The sequence below is a fragment of the Pyxicephalus adspersus genome, chromosome 1 (genome assembly GCF_032062135.1).
Source record: "Pyxicephalus adspersus chromosome 1, UCB_Pads_2.0, whole genome shotgun sequence".
Taxonomy (NCBI): Eukaryota; Metazoa; Chordata; class Amphibia; order Anura; family Pyxicephalidae; genus Pyxicephalus; species Pyxicephalus adspersus.
In genome coordinates this window covers 169882656-169899932 of record NC_092858.1, presented here as the reverse complement: position 1 = coordinate 169899932, position 17277 = coordinate 169882656, and the positions used below count along the sequence as shown (strand labels likewise).

Sequence of the window (17277 nt, the reverse complement as noted above, 5' to 3'; positions counted from 1 at the left end):
TGAATAAGCTGTGCCAAACGGAAGAGCAAAATGTTTTTTCTAACCTATTATCTATTCACATGTTGATGACACCAATGAATATTGTCCTATTTGTCTTATTTCTAGGTTTATTCCTTATAATAACCAATGCAAAGCAAGCAGCAACAGTTGGGGGCAAAGTAACACTGCAATGCCAGCTGCAAGCCAGCCATCCAAATGTCTTCTAAATCACATGGCACAAGGAGACGGGCAACTTCACCGGGCCGGTAGCTACCTATAGCAAATTGTACAGGGAGAGGATACTGGGATACTTAAAAAACCGTACTACACAATATACGGTGGACAATCTCAATCTGTCTGCCATTACCATCAGCCCAGTGACCTTGGAAGATCATGGGTGCTTTAAATGTATCTTTAATGTATATCAAATTGGAGCAAACTCTGGAACAGTCTGTCTCGATGTCTATGGTAAGAACTTTAATATGTGGCTGAGGGTACTGCCAAGAGCTCCTAGCCATTTACATTCTATACCATTATATTATATGATAATGCCATAAATATTTTATATACTCTATAATCAAATGATTGTGAATAACTGTTCACAACAATATATCTTCTGTAATGTCTTGACAGAAGAAGAGAGGCTGCTTCAACCACATAAAAGGAACCCAATAAATTCATTTTTAGAACAGTATGTCCAACCATAAAATTGCATGTGGTGTGGCCATTTCCTTTTAGCACTGCTTTTCAAAAGATAGGCAGCATGATTATTTCAAAATCACAATGGAAAATAATTCTATCTTTCCTGGGGCCATAATGACCCCGACACTAGTGCAACATATACACCATCTACATTTGCCTTCATGTATCACAACCCACTTATGTGATTGCTGCTTATTTGTCATAGTATATAACAACAGCACAGTTTCCTTTTTTACTACAGAGCTCTTAACATGATCAGATACATACTCTTCCTCCTTCTCTCTCTCTGCAGTCCAGCTAAGGGTAAGTATTGTACTTGTACTGTAATGTCCGTGTAATCATAGTCACACACTATATGTTTAAATTCACTATGTTCTGCAATTCTTAAAACACTAGCATTTCATTTGCACGCTATATTTACTTTACATGTGTAATTCATTATAGAAATTAACATTGTACCAATGTGTTCTATGTTTTGGGCACCTCTTGTAAAGAATAGTATAAGTATATGAATCAAATCTGCACCCTGTGTAACTCAAATCATTTTCCTATGTAACTTTACATAAAAATTCTGTAGTCTGGTATGTTCTATGTATATAAAAAATATAACTTTGTTACTCTATGGGCTGAAGATATTGTTACCATTTTATCTCTTCCAAAGACATAGATGACAGAGGAAGTGTAGTACATTAGATATAATACAGTCTTGTAAGTATATCCAGAAGTGTAATAAGACATTGGTTTGCTAAGCCTTGTCTGTAAGATGGCCAACTGAAAGTTAATAATATGAGGAGACAGGGAGTGTCTGAGACTTTACTAACTAATCGCTTATCAGCCTTATGGCTAAGATCAGGTGCACTACCTGTTCTTATTAGTTCTGGTGGTTATGGGTTGGGTGCTGAGGTTAGTACATCTAGAATGCGGGGATGAGATTGTTGGCTGGCAACCTTTATCGCCCTGCCTGCCAATGTGGATGGGTCTGCCACGATCTGGCCAAGGGGCCAGGGATGAGAAGGTCCGCAGATGTTTGTAGCCCAGTGACTTTGGAAGATCAGGGGAGCTTTAAATGTATCTTTAATCTATGTATCTGTCTGGATGTCTATGGTAAGAACTTTAATATGTGGCTGAGGGTACTGCCAAGAGCTCCTAGCCATTTGCATTCTATAACATTATATTATATGACAATGCCATCAATATTTTATATACTCTATAATCAAATGACTGTGAATAATTGTTCACAACAATATATCTTCTGTAATGTCTTGACAGAAGAAGAGAGGCTGCTTCAACCACATTAAAGGAACCCAATAGGTTCTTGTAGAACAGGATGTCCAACCACTTTCAATAAAATTGCACGTGGTGTGGCCATTTCCTTTTAGCAAAGGTAATTATAAAAAAAAAGTTTTCTTCCATAATTATTACTGTCATGTAATAAATTCACATTTTGGAAAATCATTATTATTTCTTTTATTATTATTAATAAACAGGATTTATATAGCACCAACATATTACACAGAGCTGTACAATAAATAGGGGCTGTCAACCTTTATCGCCCTGCCTGCCAATGTGGATGGGTCTGTTACGATCTGGCCAAGGGGCCGGGGATGAGACGGTCCGCAGGTGTTTGTACCCATGGTTTGAGCGGTCCAGGGGTGCCTTAACCCCCTGGGCGTTATACTGAGGTCTAGATTTCTGTTCCAAAAGCGTTACACTGTTTTTCATGAAATTTTTTTTTTAAATTGTAGACCAGTAACTTACAGAACTATGTCCGAACAGGGTTCTAGTAGATATCATGAATATAAAAAATGTTTGAAACACACAATCATGTAAAAAAAAAAAAATTAAATGGGTTCAATGAAGCCTACAAGAATCAAGAAACTATTTTAATTGGTGAAGCTGATTTTTGATTATACATTCATCTCTTTAAATGATGACCAGGAAACTTTGCACATGGTGTCTGATTTAATGCATGTTTTAAGGTAATTAATGCTCTGACCTCTGATCCTGAATTAGCTGTGCCAAACGGTAGAGCAAAATGTTTTCTCTAACCTTTTATCTAATCACATGTTGATGACAGTAATGAATATTGTGCTATTTGTCTTATTTCTAGGTTCATTCGTTGTAATAACCAATGCAAAGCAAGCAGCAACAGTTGGGGGCAAAGTAACACTGCAATGCCATCTGCAAGCCAGCCATCCAAATGTCTTCCAAATCACATGGCAGAAGGAGACGGGCAACTTCACTGGGCCGGTAGCTACCTATAGCAAATTGTACAGGGAGAGGATACTGGGATACTTAAAAAATCGCACTACACAATATACGGTGGACAATCTCAATCTGTCTGCCATTACCATCAGCCCAGTGACCTTGGAAGATCAGGGGTGCTTTAAATGTATCTTTAATGTATATCAAATTGGAGCAAACTCTGGAACAGTCTGTCTGGATGTCTATGGTAAGAACTTTAATATGTGGCTGAGGGTACTGCCAAGAGCTCCTAGCCTTTTACATTCTACAACATTATATTATATGATAATGATAATCAATATTTTATATACTCTATAATCAAATGATTGTGAGCAATTGTTCACAACAATATATGTTCTGTAATGTCTTGACAGAAGAAGAGAGGCTGCTTCAACCACATAAAAGGAACCCAATAAGCTCTATTTTGGAACAGAATATCCAACAAGTTCATAAAATTGCAGTTGGTATGGCCATTTCCTTTTAGCAAATTAATTATAAAAAAAAGTTTTCTTCCATAATTATTACTGCCATGTAATAAATTCACATTTTGGAAAATCATTAATATTATTATTAATATTATTATTAATAAACAAGATTTATTTAGCGCCAATTTCAGCGCTATACCTTAAATAGGGGTTGCAAATGACAGACAAATACAGACAGTGACACAGGAGGAGGAGAGAACCCTGCCCCGAAGAGCTTACAATCTAGTAGGTGGGGGAATTTACACACAATAGTGATGGTTTTAAAAGAAAGAAAAAGATGGGTAGGCAAGCTTGAAAAAAAATGGGTTTTTAGTGCTCTTTTAAATGAGCAGAAAGTAGGAGCAAGCTGAATAAGATGAGGAAGACCATTCCAGAGAGTCGGGGCAGCTCTAGAGAAGTCTTGTATCCGTGCGTGTGATGAGGTTATGAGTGAGAAAATCATTCAGAGGTCATTGCAGGAGCAGAGAGAGCATCTGGGGGAATATTTTTCTATTAGGTCAGAAATGCAAGTGGGACTGTGGAGGGATTTGAAGGCAAAGCACAGGAGCTTGAATTTGATTCTAAGGTGAAACAGAAGCAAGTGTAGAGATCTGCAAAGAGATGCAGCGGAACAGGAAGGAGAGTGGGGGAGGAGGAATTACCACTGAAAGAAACTTGAAAGGAGCGGTCAGACAGATACATTCCATAGACTGCCAGAGAGAGGGGGTAAGGACTTATGGGTAGGGTGAATGGGGATGAGGTTAGGAGAAGGGAATGTCTTACTGAGAGTGTATGGAAAAATGTCACCAGAGAGTATCAGTAAAGTTAAAAGGTGCAGGAGCACAGACAGAGAAATAAGGAGAGTGAAGGAGCAGAGAGACAATGAGTTATCAGACTGGGGAGTGCAGGGAGTAGTGCCAACAAAGAGAGAGCAGGGTGAATAATACATTTTTACAGATATTTGGGAATCATATGCGTACATTAAACAATGTGGCAAACCGAAGTCCATGGGAGCTGGTCCTGTATTATGGGTTGAAGTGAGGTTACTAAACTTGCTGAGTTCCAGGAGTGGGGGGATGATGAGTCAGTCCAGGGGATTGTTTGATGAAATATCGGTTCAGAATGGCAGTAGAGGATGTGTTGGAGTCTAGATGGATAAATCAGTCCGAGGGCAGGAGATGGGAGCGGCAGAGTAAAATAATGTCCAAACCTGTCAATCAATCAGTCAATTGCATACACAGATGATGATCACAATCATAGGCAGATGAGGGTCATAAAAAACGGTTTATACTGCCTGGGCTGCCCAGAGCTCCAATAGTGTTTAAACCCTCTGATGTGGGATTGAGTCTGCATTATGTTTCAAGGAATATCATATCATTAGTTACAGCATATACATTTTATTTCAGGGTAGGGATAAGTTTACTCCTCGGGCAGTTTTAGATTTCTGATAAATGTTAAAAAAAAGTGTAGGGTTTTTGAGAAATGTCCTATGTACAGAAGTCAAATGTTCCTTTCTATTAATTTCCTAAATAAATTAGGCAGACAATAACTCTTCCACCCTGCGGCCACAGCAGGAACTGCACGTTATCTTCCGGCACTGAGTTTCTAATGATCCTGGAGTAAATAAAAATTAGGACCATGCGCTAAAATGTGTGATTTATAACTTAAATCAATTATTGCAAACTTATGTGGTGCAATATGAATCACTTTAAAAAAATCACCATAAAATGTGAACCACAAATCAAAACATGTACAGTATATGAAATGTCAATAGAATCACAATACAGGTCGTCCCTGGGTAACATACGAGATTGTAGGTTTGTTCTTAAGTTGAGTTTGTATGTAAGTCGGAAGAGGTACATTATTAAATGCAATTAGGACAGATGTTTGTCTCAACATATTAGGCAGTGTGGTGTCAGTTACTGTAAAAAATAATCAGTGTCAGTTAATCACAAAAAAAAAACAACTTTTATGTTCTGGGGCAAGCTGTGCTTTGATATGCAAAAAGAAACAACTGCAGAGTTTGTCTTGGTTATTAAAGAGTTACAAGAGGCTGCAGAAACATCTCAGTCCTTAAGATCACCAACAACCTCAGCTGTGTTTAGAAAAAGATTTCTTCAGCAAGTCGTGCAAACCACCCCCTTCAAGCCTCCATCCTGCACACAGCGAGCTGGGAAGCCCAGTTCGTATCTAGGCATCCAAATGTCAGATTTCCTTAATCCAGTGACTACCTGTAAATTGAATATCAGTAAAATGGGGAAATGTCTCTTTAAATGCATCCAATCTACTGGATGAATCTATATTCAAAACATGCATTAGCCAATATCTGATAAAAAAAAAATGTTCCTGGGTCACTATAGACCATGAAATACAGGTCTAATGTAAGTATAAATCAAGCCTTAGCAAGAGTTATCACTGCTCTGTCCTCTCGATAATACACTGCTGCTTTGATGTGATGACATTTATTGAGTCTTGGCTCAACCGGACAGCTAAGCACCAGAACCAGAGAGGGGGTATTAATGGTTCTGCAGAACTTCAAGTAACATCCCTAAATGTAGGTCCTACTTTGAGTAAGTAAGGATTCAGAAGTAAAAATCCATTTATAGGTTTTTGCAAATTTGTTCATAAAAAGAATGATTTCAAATTATGAAATGAGCCACATAAACCCAGACCCCAGGATTTCCAAGGAATGTAAATAGATGCAGACCCTGAGATCTCTGAGGACCCTAAGGAGACCCAAATCTCAAGATGTCTGAGGGACATACAAAACCAGCAAATGCATTCAAATCTTTGTGAACGTTAAATAAGATATTTGCAATACAAGTCGAACCCGTAAATACAAATGATAATAAAATGTAAATACCTTGTTTTTCTGAATGGGAAAGGGCTCCCATGACCATTATGTTTAGGCTGAGAGGTGTGAAGGTGGAGATTCCTTGTGGCGCTGGCAGCTACTGCTGATGTCATTTATCCTATCCCCTCTCGCTCGCTGCGTCATTCTATGCCATTGTCACATATTCCAGCAGCTGTTGGAATCGCAGAGCGCTGGGTGGGGATGTAAGTAACGCTAACTACAAATTTGATTCCATGCTTCCTGTGTTCAGAATATAACTGAATAGGTATATTTTGTAATACTCAGTAGATTTCACAAACATTTAGGATAAAGTAAAGTCCACATTATATGTGTTATGAAATACTTACTGAAATAGAAGCCTGGACAGAATGTTTTGCTTCTGTATCAGTTGACTTATGCATCCTTTTTTTTTTTCTTGTACCATCTAGAAAGAAATATATCAGAGCCTATTTTGGAAAAACATCAGGTCAGATCTCAGGATAGCTCAGAGAAGTTGCAAGTTGTCACCTGCTCAGCTACCGGCAAGCCAGCCCCCCAAATCTCATGGAACACTACAGCTGGTTTGACAATTACATCTCAGATGTACACCATTAAAAACCCAAATGGAACAGAGACCACCATAAGTAACTTTACTCACAAAGTTACTGAGAACCGGGACGAAAAAGTGATCTGTGTAGTGAGTCACCCAACCCTCCACTCCGACATATACCTCTCCACATTCCTAGATGACACAAGTAAGTTATCTCATTGAATATTTCACATTATGAATCATTTTTTCCAAGTTTATGGATATTATGGGTAATATTTTTGTAGCAATGTGTAGTTGATCATTTCAAAACACTAATCAGGCAACAAAAACACTCTTTAGATCTAAAGAGCGAAAAGAAACATAAATCACTCAGTTGGTCCAAAGGAAGGCAAAATAAAGGTGTCCCCTCACTCTAAGCAGAAATTATAAGTATAAATTTTAAATAAAAAGTATTTGAGCAAACATTACTTCTGGATCCAAGGCTTGATACCTTTTAGCCAATAGAGACGACATCTAATCCATAACCCAAAATTACATCAAGCATTACTACTTTATCCAAAGTTTAACTTTTATGTTCTGGGGCAAGCTGTGCTTTGATATGCAAAAAGAAACAACTGCAGAGTTTGTCTTGGTTATTAAAGAGTTACAAGAGGCTGCAGAAACATCTCAGTCCTTAAGATCACCAACAACCTCAGCTGTGTTTAGAAAAAGATTTCTTCAGCAAGTCGTGCAAACCACCCCCTTCAAGCCTCCATCCTGCACACAGCGAGCTGGGAAGCCCAGTTCGTATCTAGGCATCCAAATGTCAGATTTCCTTAATCCAGTGACTACCTGTAAATTGAATATCAGTAAAATGGGGAAATGTCTCTTTAAATGCATCCAATCTACTGGATGAATCTATATTCAAAACATGCATTAGCCAATATCTGATAAAAAAAAAATGTTCCTGGGTCACTATAGACCATGAAATACAGGTCTAATGTAAGTATAAATCAAGCCTTAGCAAGAGTTATCACTGCTCTGTCCTCTCGATAATACACTGCTGCTTTGATGTGATGACATTTATTGAGTCTTTGGCTCAACCGGACAGCTAAGCACCAGAACCAGAGAGGGGGGACTAATGGTTCTGCAGAACTTCAAGTAACATCCCTAAATGTAGGTCCTACTTTGAGTAAGTAAGGATTCAGAAGTAAAAATCCATTTATAGGTTTTTGCAAATTTGTTCATAAAAAGAATGATTTCAAATTATGAAATGAGCCACATAAACCCAGACCCCAGGATTTCCAAGGAATGTAAATAGATGCAGACCCTGAGATCTCTGAGGACCCTAAGGAGACCCAAATCTCAAGATGTCTGAGGGACATACAAAACCAGCAAATGCATTCAAATCTTTGTGAACGTTAAATAAGATATTTGCAATACAAGTCGAACCCGTAAATACAAATGATAATAAAATGTAAATACCTTGTTTTTCTGAATGGGAAAGGGCTCCCATGACCATTATGTTTAGGCTGAGAGGTGTGAAGGTGGAGATTCCTTGTGGCGCTGGCAGCTACTGCTGATGTCATTTATCCTATCCCCTCTCGCTCGCTGCGTCATTCTATGCCATTGTCACATATTCCAGCAGCTGTTGGAATCGCAGAGCGCTGGGTGGGGATGTAAGTAACGCTAACTACAAATTTGATTCCATGCTTCCTGTGTTCAGAATATAACTGAATAGGTATATTTTGTAATACTCAGTAGATTTCACAAACATTTAGGATAAAGTAAAGTCCACATTATATGTGTTATGAAATACTTACTGAAATAGAAGCCTGGACAGAATGTTTTGCTTCTGTATCAGTTGACTTATGCATCCTTTTTTTTTTTCTTGTACCATCTAGAAAGAAATATATCAGAGCCTATTTTGGAAAAACATCAGGTCAGATCTCAGGATAGCTCAGAGAAGTTGCAAGTTGTCACCTGCTCAGCTACCGGCAAGCCAGCCCCCCAAATCTCATGGAACACTACAGCTGGTTTGACAATTACATCTCAGATGTACACCATTAAAAACCCAAATGGAACAGAGACCACCATAAGTAACTTTACTCACAAAGTTACTGAGAACCGGGACGAAAAAGTGATCTGTGTAGTGAGTCACCCAACCCTCCACTCCGACATATACCTCTCCACATTCCTAGATGACACAAGTAAGTTATCTCATTGAATATTTCACATTATGAATCATTTTTTCCAAGTTTATGGATATTATGGGTAATATTTTTGTAGCAATGTGTAGTTGATCATTTCAAAACACTAATCAGGCAACAAAAACACTCTTTAGATCTAAAGAGCGAAAAGAAACATAAATCACTCAGTTGGTCCAAAGGAAGGCAAAATAAAGGTGTCCCCTCACTCTAAGCAGAAATTATAAGTATAAATTTTAAATAAAAAGTATTTGAGCAAACATTACTTCTGGATCCAAGGCTTGATACCTTTTAGCCAATAGAGACGACATCTAATCCATAACCCAAAATTACATCAAGCATTACTACTTTATCCAAAGTTTGATTCCTGTTGGCTGGTGAAGAAGACTTCTGATCCTTAACCTAACAGTACATCAGGCATTACTCCTGGATCCAAGGTTTGATTTGTGTTGGCCAATGGGAAAGACCTTTGATCGGGAACCAAAAAGTACATCAAATAAATGGGATCTAAAGTTTGATTCCTGTTGGCCAATAAAGAAGACTTCTAGTCTAAAGCCCAATCGTACATCAAGCAATACGCCTGGATCCAAGGCTTGATTTGTGTTGTCCAATGGAGAAAAGTTCTGACCCATTATCTAAAAATACATCAAGCATTACTACTAGTTTCAAGGTTTGAATCTTGTAGGTCAATGGGGAAGACTTCAGATGTTTAACCTAAAATTACCTTAAACAAAACATCTGGAATCTTGTAGGTCAATAGAGAAAAACTCAAATCCGAAACCTAAAATCACACCAAACATTATTTCTGGATCCAAGGATCAATTCCTGTTGTTCAGTGAGAAGACCAATATAAGTGACTTCTGATCCATAACCTAAACATCCATCAATCATTTTCATTGGCCAATGCAGAAGACTTTTAATCCATAAGCTTAAAATACATCAGCAATACATAGTTACATAGTAGGTTAGGGTGGTGTTTTTGAACATTCTGATGTTTTTCAAGGGAAACCCGCTTCTTCAGGGAAGATAAGACACCATAAAATATATCATATACAAAACACTATTCACATGACTAAAAACAAGAAAAACTTTGTCATACAATTTTATCAATATATTCATATAAACAATATTATTCATATTTAAAATTCGGCTGAATTTTAAAACCAAAGTTGGAGAGACCTGTCTTAATGATGTTATACAAGAACCAAGTTAACTTCACAAAAGGGGGATGGGCATGTCATGTACCCTTAGAGTAATTAATCATATGGTAGCAGAAGATCAATAACCTATAGATTGAATGTAAATCCAAAAAAATAAAGCTATATATGAGACCATATACAATAATTATGTCTATCATATTCAAATAAGTACTTGTAAGGTACTTACCCCGACAGCTATCCTGCATTGTCCTCGCCCGCGGCGACCCCAGGGATCGTGGGCAGTGTAGAGGAAACGGCTGAAGCAGGCAGAGGGGCCGAGGCTACTGCCACTCTGTTCGCAGTGTGTCTCTCTGGCGGAGGGATCTGTCCCAGCCGAACTACTGTTTGGCCAAACAGCATCCCCAGTCCCTGCAGACTTGCAAAGTGCTGCACGCGCTCTCAGCATTCCTGGGGGCATGCACAGCACAGCACTGCCCAAGGGTCCTGCTGTAAGAGGCACGTGTGCTACTATGCACGCCTCTTGTACCCCCCGGGGGTGAGGCAGCCGGCTGTCTCGCTGCAGGGCATGTTTAGTTTGAATTCCCTGTGGCCAAATCGGCCTCAGGGGATTCGTTATTCAGTATGTTTCCTCCAATGCAATAGTGCCAGATGGCGCAATGTGATTTGGCACTCTGCCTATTTATTGAGACTTTGTCATTAGCACCCTTGCCCGTTATAGCCTCTCTGTTACAGTGTGCTTGAGTGTATTCTCCTGTTGGATTTCCATGTTAACCTCAGTTGTCTTCCCTCGTGTCTTGTTACCAACTCGGAACTATTACCCACAGCTACCTGGTCTGATTATTGACTATTGCATGAACTCTGCAATGCAGAGCCTGCCCTGACTTCAGATTGTCCCTGACTACGCCTTCTGCCTCATCCTTCTGTATCTCAATTTATTGGATTGATCGTTGATGTTTGACCTCGGCCCGCACCTGGATTACTCAATAAAGATTGCTGAAAATACTTCCTGGAGTTAGTTGTGATTTGTGTGCCCAGGTGCATTACAGTACTCGAAATTTGAAAAATCATCTTACCAAGAGTAGGAAAATGGTCCCCTTGTACTTGCTTATAAAAAAAGGCGTAAAGATATTACCAAGGTATAAAGAGGTATCCCTTTAAGACATATAAATCCACTGTTTTGGATTCAATACAGTTCATTTTTGTTGAATACTATACAAATAGATTTGAATTTCCGCCTCGAACTGAACATCCGCAGGCACCGACAGGTGCAGGGGAAGATGGCCGGAGGAAAAAAGAAGTAGCAGATCGCGAAGGAGGACACCGGCGGATCAGGTAAGGGCTTTATTGACTATCTTTTCCAATAGGTTTACGTCCCCTGAGTGTGACTCGGGGTTACCGCTAGCAGCATCTTTTTTTTTACACAGCTGGGGTTACCGCTGGGGAGGTTAAAGCTCTCTGAGGCTGGAAAACATAGGCTATCATGGAAGAACCTGGGTGATCCAGCCACCCTGCAATGGATGTGGTGCACAATTGAGAATATTTGCCAGCTAATAGCAAGTTATTTTTAGGAAAACCTTTCCAGATTTGCTGGATCACCCAGGTTCTCCCATGATAGTCTATCTTTTTCAGTCTTAGAAAGCTGTAATAAATCTGGCACAGTGAATGCTACATGCTAAAGCCCCACATTCACAGTATATCCTCAGCTGTGCATGGGAATTCAAAACATCTTGTGACAAAAGTTTTGGATTGCTGTTGAGTAAAGGCAAGTATTTTAGCTTAAGCTGATTTTCTTTTTTTAATACTGTCAGGGGACCAATTTGTTTATTAAAATGGACTGAACAAAAGTTTTGCCATAAACTGAAATATGTGCTACAAACAAAAAATTGAATACTCACAGAACACCAATGTTTTTTCTTGGATTCTTGCAATTTCCATATCAGTGTGAAAAAACTCACAATAATAATAATAAAAATAATAATTGCACATAAAGATTGTAAAAAAGGATCCATGGAATACTCCTCAAGTTCTGTTGAAAAAAAGAACATGGTTAGAAACAGGATCAAGCTGAATAAATATTTTAATTATTTCCAGCTCCACTATTTTTCATTTGTTTAATTTTTTATGTGTCTCATTTTATCCATCCAAACATTCACCCCTCAATTCACAGAAAAGTGACAACGTCTCTGCACAGCACAACCCCCCTTCTAAAGGTCAATTGGTAACAGTTGGTGTTTCGGGGTATAGGGCAGTATAAGGCCTCCTATCCTGTGACAGTGTTTGGGTCTAGAAGCCAATAACTAGGCCCCACTACTGTCCAACATTGGTGATTTAGCACAAGCTGCAGTAAAGGAAGGAGAAACAAAAGAGCGCTGGAAAGTGAATCAATAGATCAGTATGGGCCACTTTTTGGAAACACTGTCATTTTCTGTAATTCATTCAATTCTCAAATCAAAACTCAATTTCACCCTAAAATCTCCTTACTGTGTGTATATAAATATAATTATAACAGAGAATATATTTGGAGCATGGACTGGTCAGCAATGTTCCCCCAAAAATGTTTGCTGAAATACTGTGACAGATTTTATAGATAATTTTTGATTTTACAACAAAACATTATACACAGATGATCCTCTCCATTGGCCAACCGAAACAAAGCCTCAGATCTGGAAGTAAACTTTGATGTATTTTTAGATTATAGACTTGAACCTTGAATCTAGTAGTAATGCTTGATGTATTTTTAGGTACTTGGTCAGAACTTTTCTCCATTGGTCAACATGTATGATTGGGTTTTAGACTAGAAGTCTTTATTGGCCAACAGGAATCAAACTTTGGAACACTTAGTGTTGTTTGATGATTTTTTTGGTTCTGAATCAAAAGACTTTTCCACTGGCCAACACAAATAAAACATTGGATCCAGGAGTAATGCTTGATGTACTGTTAGGTTAAGGATTAGAAGTCATTTTCACTGGCCAACGGGAATCAAGCCTCAGATCCAGAAGTAAACTTTGATGTATTTTTAGGTTGTGGACTTGAACCTTGGATCTAGTAGTAATGCTTGATGTATTTTTAGGTACTGGGTCAGAACTTTTCTCCATTGGCCAAAAAAAATCAAGCCTTGGATCCAGGAGTAATGCTTGATGCATGATTGGGTTTTAGACTGGAAGTCTTCTTTATTGGCCAACAGGAATCAAACTTTGGATCCTTTGGTGTTGTTTGAAGATTTGTTTTGTTCTGGATCAAAATTTTGTTTCCACTGACCAACACAAATCAAACTTTTGATAAAGTAGTAATGCTTGATGTATTTTTAGGTTGTGGATTAGAAGTTGTCTCTATTGGCTAAAAGGAATCAAGCTTTAGATCTAGAGTAATGTTGCTCAAATACTTTTTATTTATTAGTTATAGTAATAGTTTATACTTGAATTTCTACTTAGAGTTAGGGGCCACCTATATTTTGCCTTCTTCTGGATCAACTGAGTGATTTAATTTTTGAGTGTCCAAAGTTTCTCTTGGCTCTTTATATATAAAAAGTGTTTTTGTTGCCTGATTAGTGTTTTGAAATTATCAACTACACATTGCTACAAAAATATTAATCATGATACCCATAAACTTAAACAAATTGGTAAATAATGTGAAATATTGCATTGGACAACTTACCTGTGTCATCTAGGAATGTGGAGAGGTATATGTCGGAGTGGAGGGTTGGGTGACTCACTACACAGATCACTTTTTCTCCCAGTTTCTGAGTAACTTTTTGAGTAAAGTTACTTATGGTTGTCTCTGTTCCATTTGGGTTTTTAATGGTGTACATCTGAGGTGTAATTGTCAAACCAGCTGTAGTGTTCCATGAGATTTGGGGGGCTGGCTTGCCGGTGACTGAGCAGGTGACAACTTGCAACTTCTCTGAGCTATCCTGAGATCTGACCTGATGTTTTTCCAAAATAGGCTCTGATATATTTTGATCACTAGGAAATGCATGAAGACATTTCAACCAAACTTGCTAGAAATATGACTCAGACTCATGTGAGTGCACCAATGATCTTTGTACAGTGCTGTGCTATATGTCAGAGCTATAGTTAGTGATCACTAGGAAACCTATAGACACATTTCAACCAAACTTGCTATATTCCACCATCACTGGGAAACACAAGACATTTTAAACCAAACTAGACATATGACTCAGATTAATGTGATTCAGTGCACCGCTAATCTTTGTACAGCCCTGTGGTATATGTCAGTGGTATATTTGCATGTATGTATGTATATGTTTATGTATTGCTCAGTGACAGTGTGTCTTTTGCTTACATACTTTATTTTGGACTCTTTTTTAAATTTCTTACCTGTAATAATGCATTCAAGAAATTGTAAGGCAATTGGCCTAGTGCAATCAAAGGCAAAAAAAAAATGAAACAATACCGTGGACAAGAAACCCCATATACAGTTCTTTCTGCAATGTTTAGCTACATTTAAATTTCCAGCATCACCATCTCACGAATTCTCTGACATTTAATGCAAAAATTGGGAGCCAATAAGGTTTCCTGTCCTCCTTCCTCCACATATCACACAGTTTATCATCCTCTACCTCAGGGGTAGGCAAACTCAGGCCTTTAGGCCAAATACGGCCTAGCCAGTAGCCTGTCTGGCCTAACACCCCCTGGTTGATGCGGCCTAATCCCAGCCAGCAGGGGTCAGCAACCCACGGCTCTTGAGCCTCCTTGTTATGCCTCCCTTCCCTATTTACCGGGGTCGGCAATAACACTTCCACCGCCGGCGTAAGGATACATTCCCTCCCCTCCATATGTATTGCGGAGAAAAGAAATTTCCCTTCAGGGGCGTTCCTGGTGGGGGGGGAGCCATCAGCGCAGGACTCGAGAGAGACACATTCCAGGACTCTCTCTCACATTCCAAACACATTTCATGCATTTCCCAATTTAAGGCATGGAGCGAAGGGAGGGCCTACATTCTCCATGGCGCATGCGCAGTATACTTGGGCATGCCCACTTCAGCTCACTCATCAGTGCTGGCTTCCCATATAATGTTGGGAGATCAGCGTCTCTGCTTTTATACACACCAGCACAGCACTGCTAAACTCTGCAGCCAACAGGTGCTACACTCTAAAATTTCCAGGTAAATATGACACACATTTGGGTTTTCTTTCCATACAGTTTTAACTATTAAATTGTTAATATTTCTTCCCAGCACATTCTGACCTCAATGTAATTTGCTTACTACCCTTTATTTATAGCACTTCGCAGTAGTTACCATTTATATATCTATATGACATCATCTATAACCTAATCTCAGCATTACTATGGTTATACTTTATCTTATTTTATTCATGATTGATTATTATTACTTATAATTTTATTTCTAACTAGCTATATTCCTAAATCTGATGTACAATTATTTCTATCCACATCCATATCTAATGTTTACTAGAAGCAACCTAATACCCCCATATTGAGGTAATATTTTTCCCAACGAAATAAACTCTGTAATCTTACTCATAAACAAACCTTTCCTCTTTCTTCCCCTGTCTCTTGCCTAGATGCTACGTGGTGTCATTCCTTTCCATCCTTTTCTAAGACATCTCTCATACTATGAAATGTTCTCATCCCAAATAATTACCCTGACATATACAATGGCTTATGAGGCGTTATAACAAACTTAATTTGTCTTTCACAAAAATTATGTATCAACAAAGTAATTCACATTAGACACACTTCAAATTACTTGACTCATTATAATATTCAGCAAAATGTCATTGTCACTGTACCATCTTTGTTTTAGCTAATTTGTTATTCATACTATTATTGTCAAATTTATTGTGTATCAAACTTTTGACATCCATAACCTACATTGTATCTCATATTTGGAGTGTAATTATACGTATATATGTAAAATTCTTGATGTATGTAAGTTGCATTCTTGTGCAGTTCTTGAACAAACGCTCTCTGTCAAGTCCCCTGAGGAAGCCTTAAGAGGCGACACGCGTCGGGTCACAAGGCAAACATTTGATATCAGTGAGTGATTTATTGTCTAGTTCATTGGTCTACCTCTCCACGTTGCACAGGGGAAGTGACCAGTACTACTTTCTAGGTTTAAATTATATTGTATGCACAATTGAATATAATTGAATCTTTTGCCACACTATAAATAACCTGGCTATTTTCTTTCCCTTTCTTGATCGGTGGTGGGGCCTAATTATTGGCTTTTAGACCCAATCACTTGCATCACTCTTCATAGCAACTAACATCACTGCTGACCTGACCTCCTTCATCTTCCTACACCTAATTTACATTTATCTCTTCATTTACAGGTACCCTGTATGCTGTGCAATCTGACTGCCATTTCCATTCTGTGTGCAATCCCCAATTTATTGTCTATTGTATGCTGTGCATTTTTTATGAACTTATTGCACACATTTGAATCTGGCACTCTCTGTTCCCTATCCATTTGTCCCAGTTTAGTGTTAATTGATTTTATTGCCCTGCCAATCCCCTTCCCTACCCAGGCTCAACTGAAATCCAAAATTCCCTGTTACTCTCATCAGTCCACCCATATTCAGGGCCCAAAACACTTCTATTTAATCATCAGGTTAGGTCAAATGCCCAAATCTTAAGTGCCAAATAAATGCAATGAGAGTTAATCAAGGGAATAGAACCAGGATTTGGAACAGAAATGGATTCTGGTATTTTCCAAACTATGCAACCTAACCCATCTTGACATCTCACCATTTCCCCTTTCTGAGCACAACCTAATCACCTTCAAAACTAATGTACAGGGCTGCGCAATATGTTGGCGCTATATAAATCCTGTTTATTAATAATAATAATAATAATAATAATAGCCTAACTAATTCTTGCCCTCCTTTGCCACTACCCAGACCACGCCTGTCTATCCTTGGCTCTTGATAAAGTTGCCCCTGCCACCTTCTGCTACCCCCGCCCTGCCAACCCCCGACCCTGGCTCAACAATCACACTAAACAGCTACAAAAGACAGTTCGAGTTGAGCGCAAGTGGAGAAAATCTGGCCTTAGTGCTGACTCCGTGGACTACAAAGCCAAGCTACAAAACTTTAACACTGAGCTCAATGTCACCAAGGAAAATTTTTTCTCTCCTAACATTTCCTCTCAAGCTTCCAACCCACGCAGCCTCTTCT

General features: G+C 38.7%; 2 protein-coding genes across 2 annotated transcripts in view; both read left to right on the top strand.

Annotated features, from left to right (window-relative positions):
- Positions 1 to 212: 212 nt before the first annotated feature.
- LOC140337816 (OX-2 membrane glycoprotein-like) lies at positions 213 to 7125 on the top strand (the record flags this gene model as incomplete). The annotated part of the gene is made up of 3 exons (XM_072421671.1): positions 213 to 447; positions 2792 to 3133; positions 6672 to 7125. Coding segments are annotated over 3 exons (900 nt in total), but the record flags the coding sequence as incomplete, so codon positions are not given.
- A 1541-nt stretch (positions 7126 to 8666) lies between these two features.
- Positions 8667 to 17277, top strand: part of LOC140321609 (CD226 antigen-like) — a 33139-nt gene continuing 24528 nt past the window's right edge. Inside the window, exon 1 of the mRNA XM_072398351.1 lies at positions 8667 to 8961. Coding sequence (XP_072254452.1) covers positions 8808 to 8961 — 154 coding nt within the window. The 5' untranslated portion in view covers positions 8667 to 8807. The remainder of the gene's footprint in view (positions 8962 to 17277) is intronic.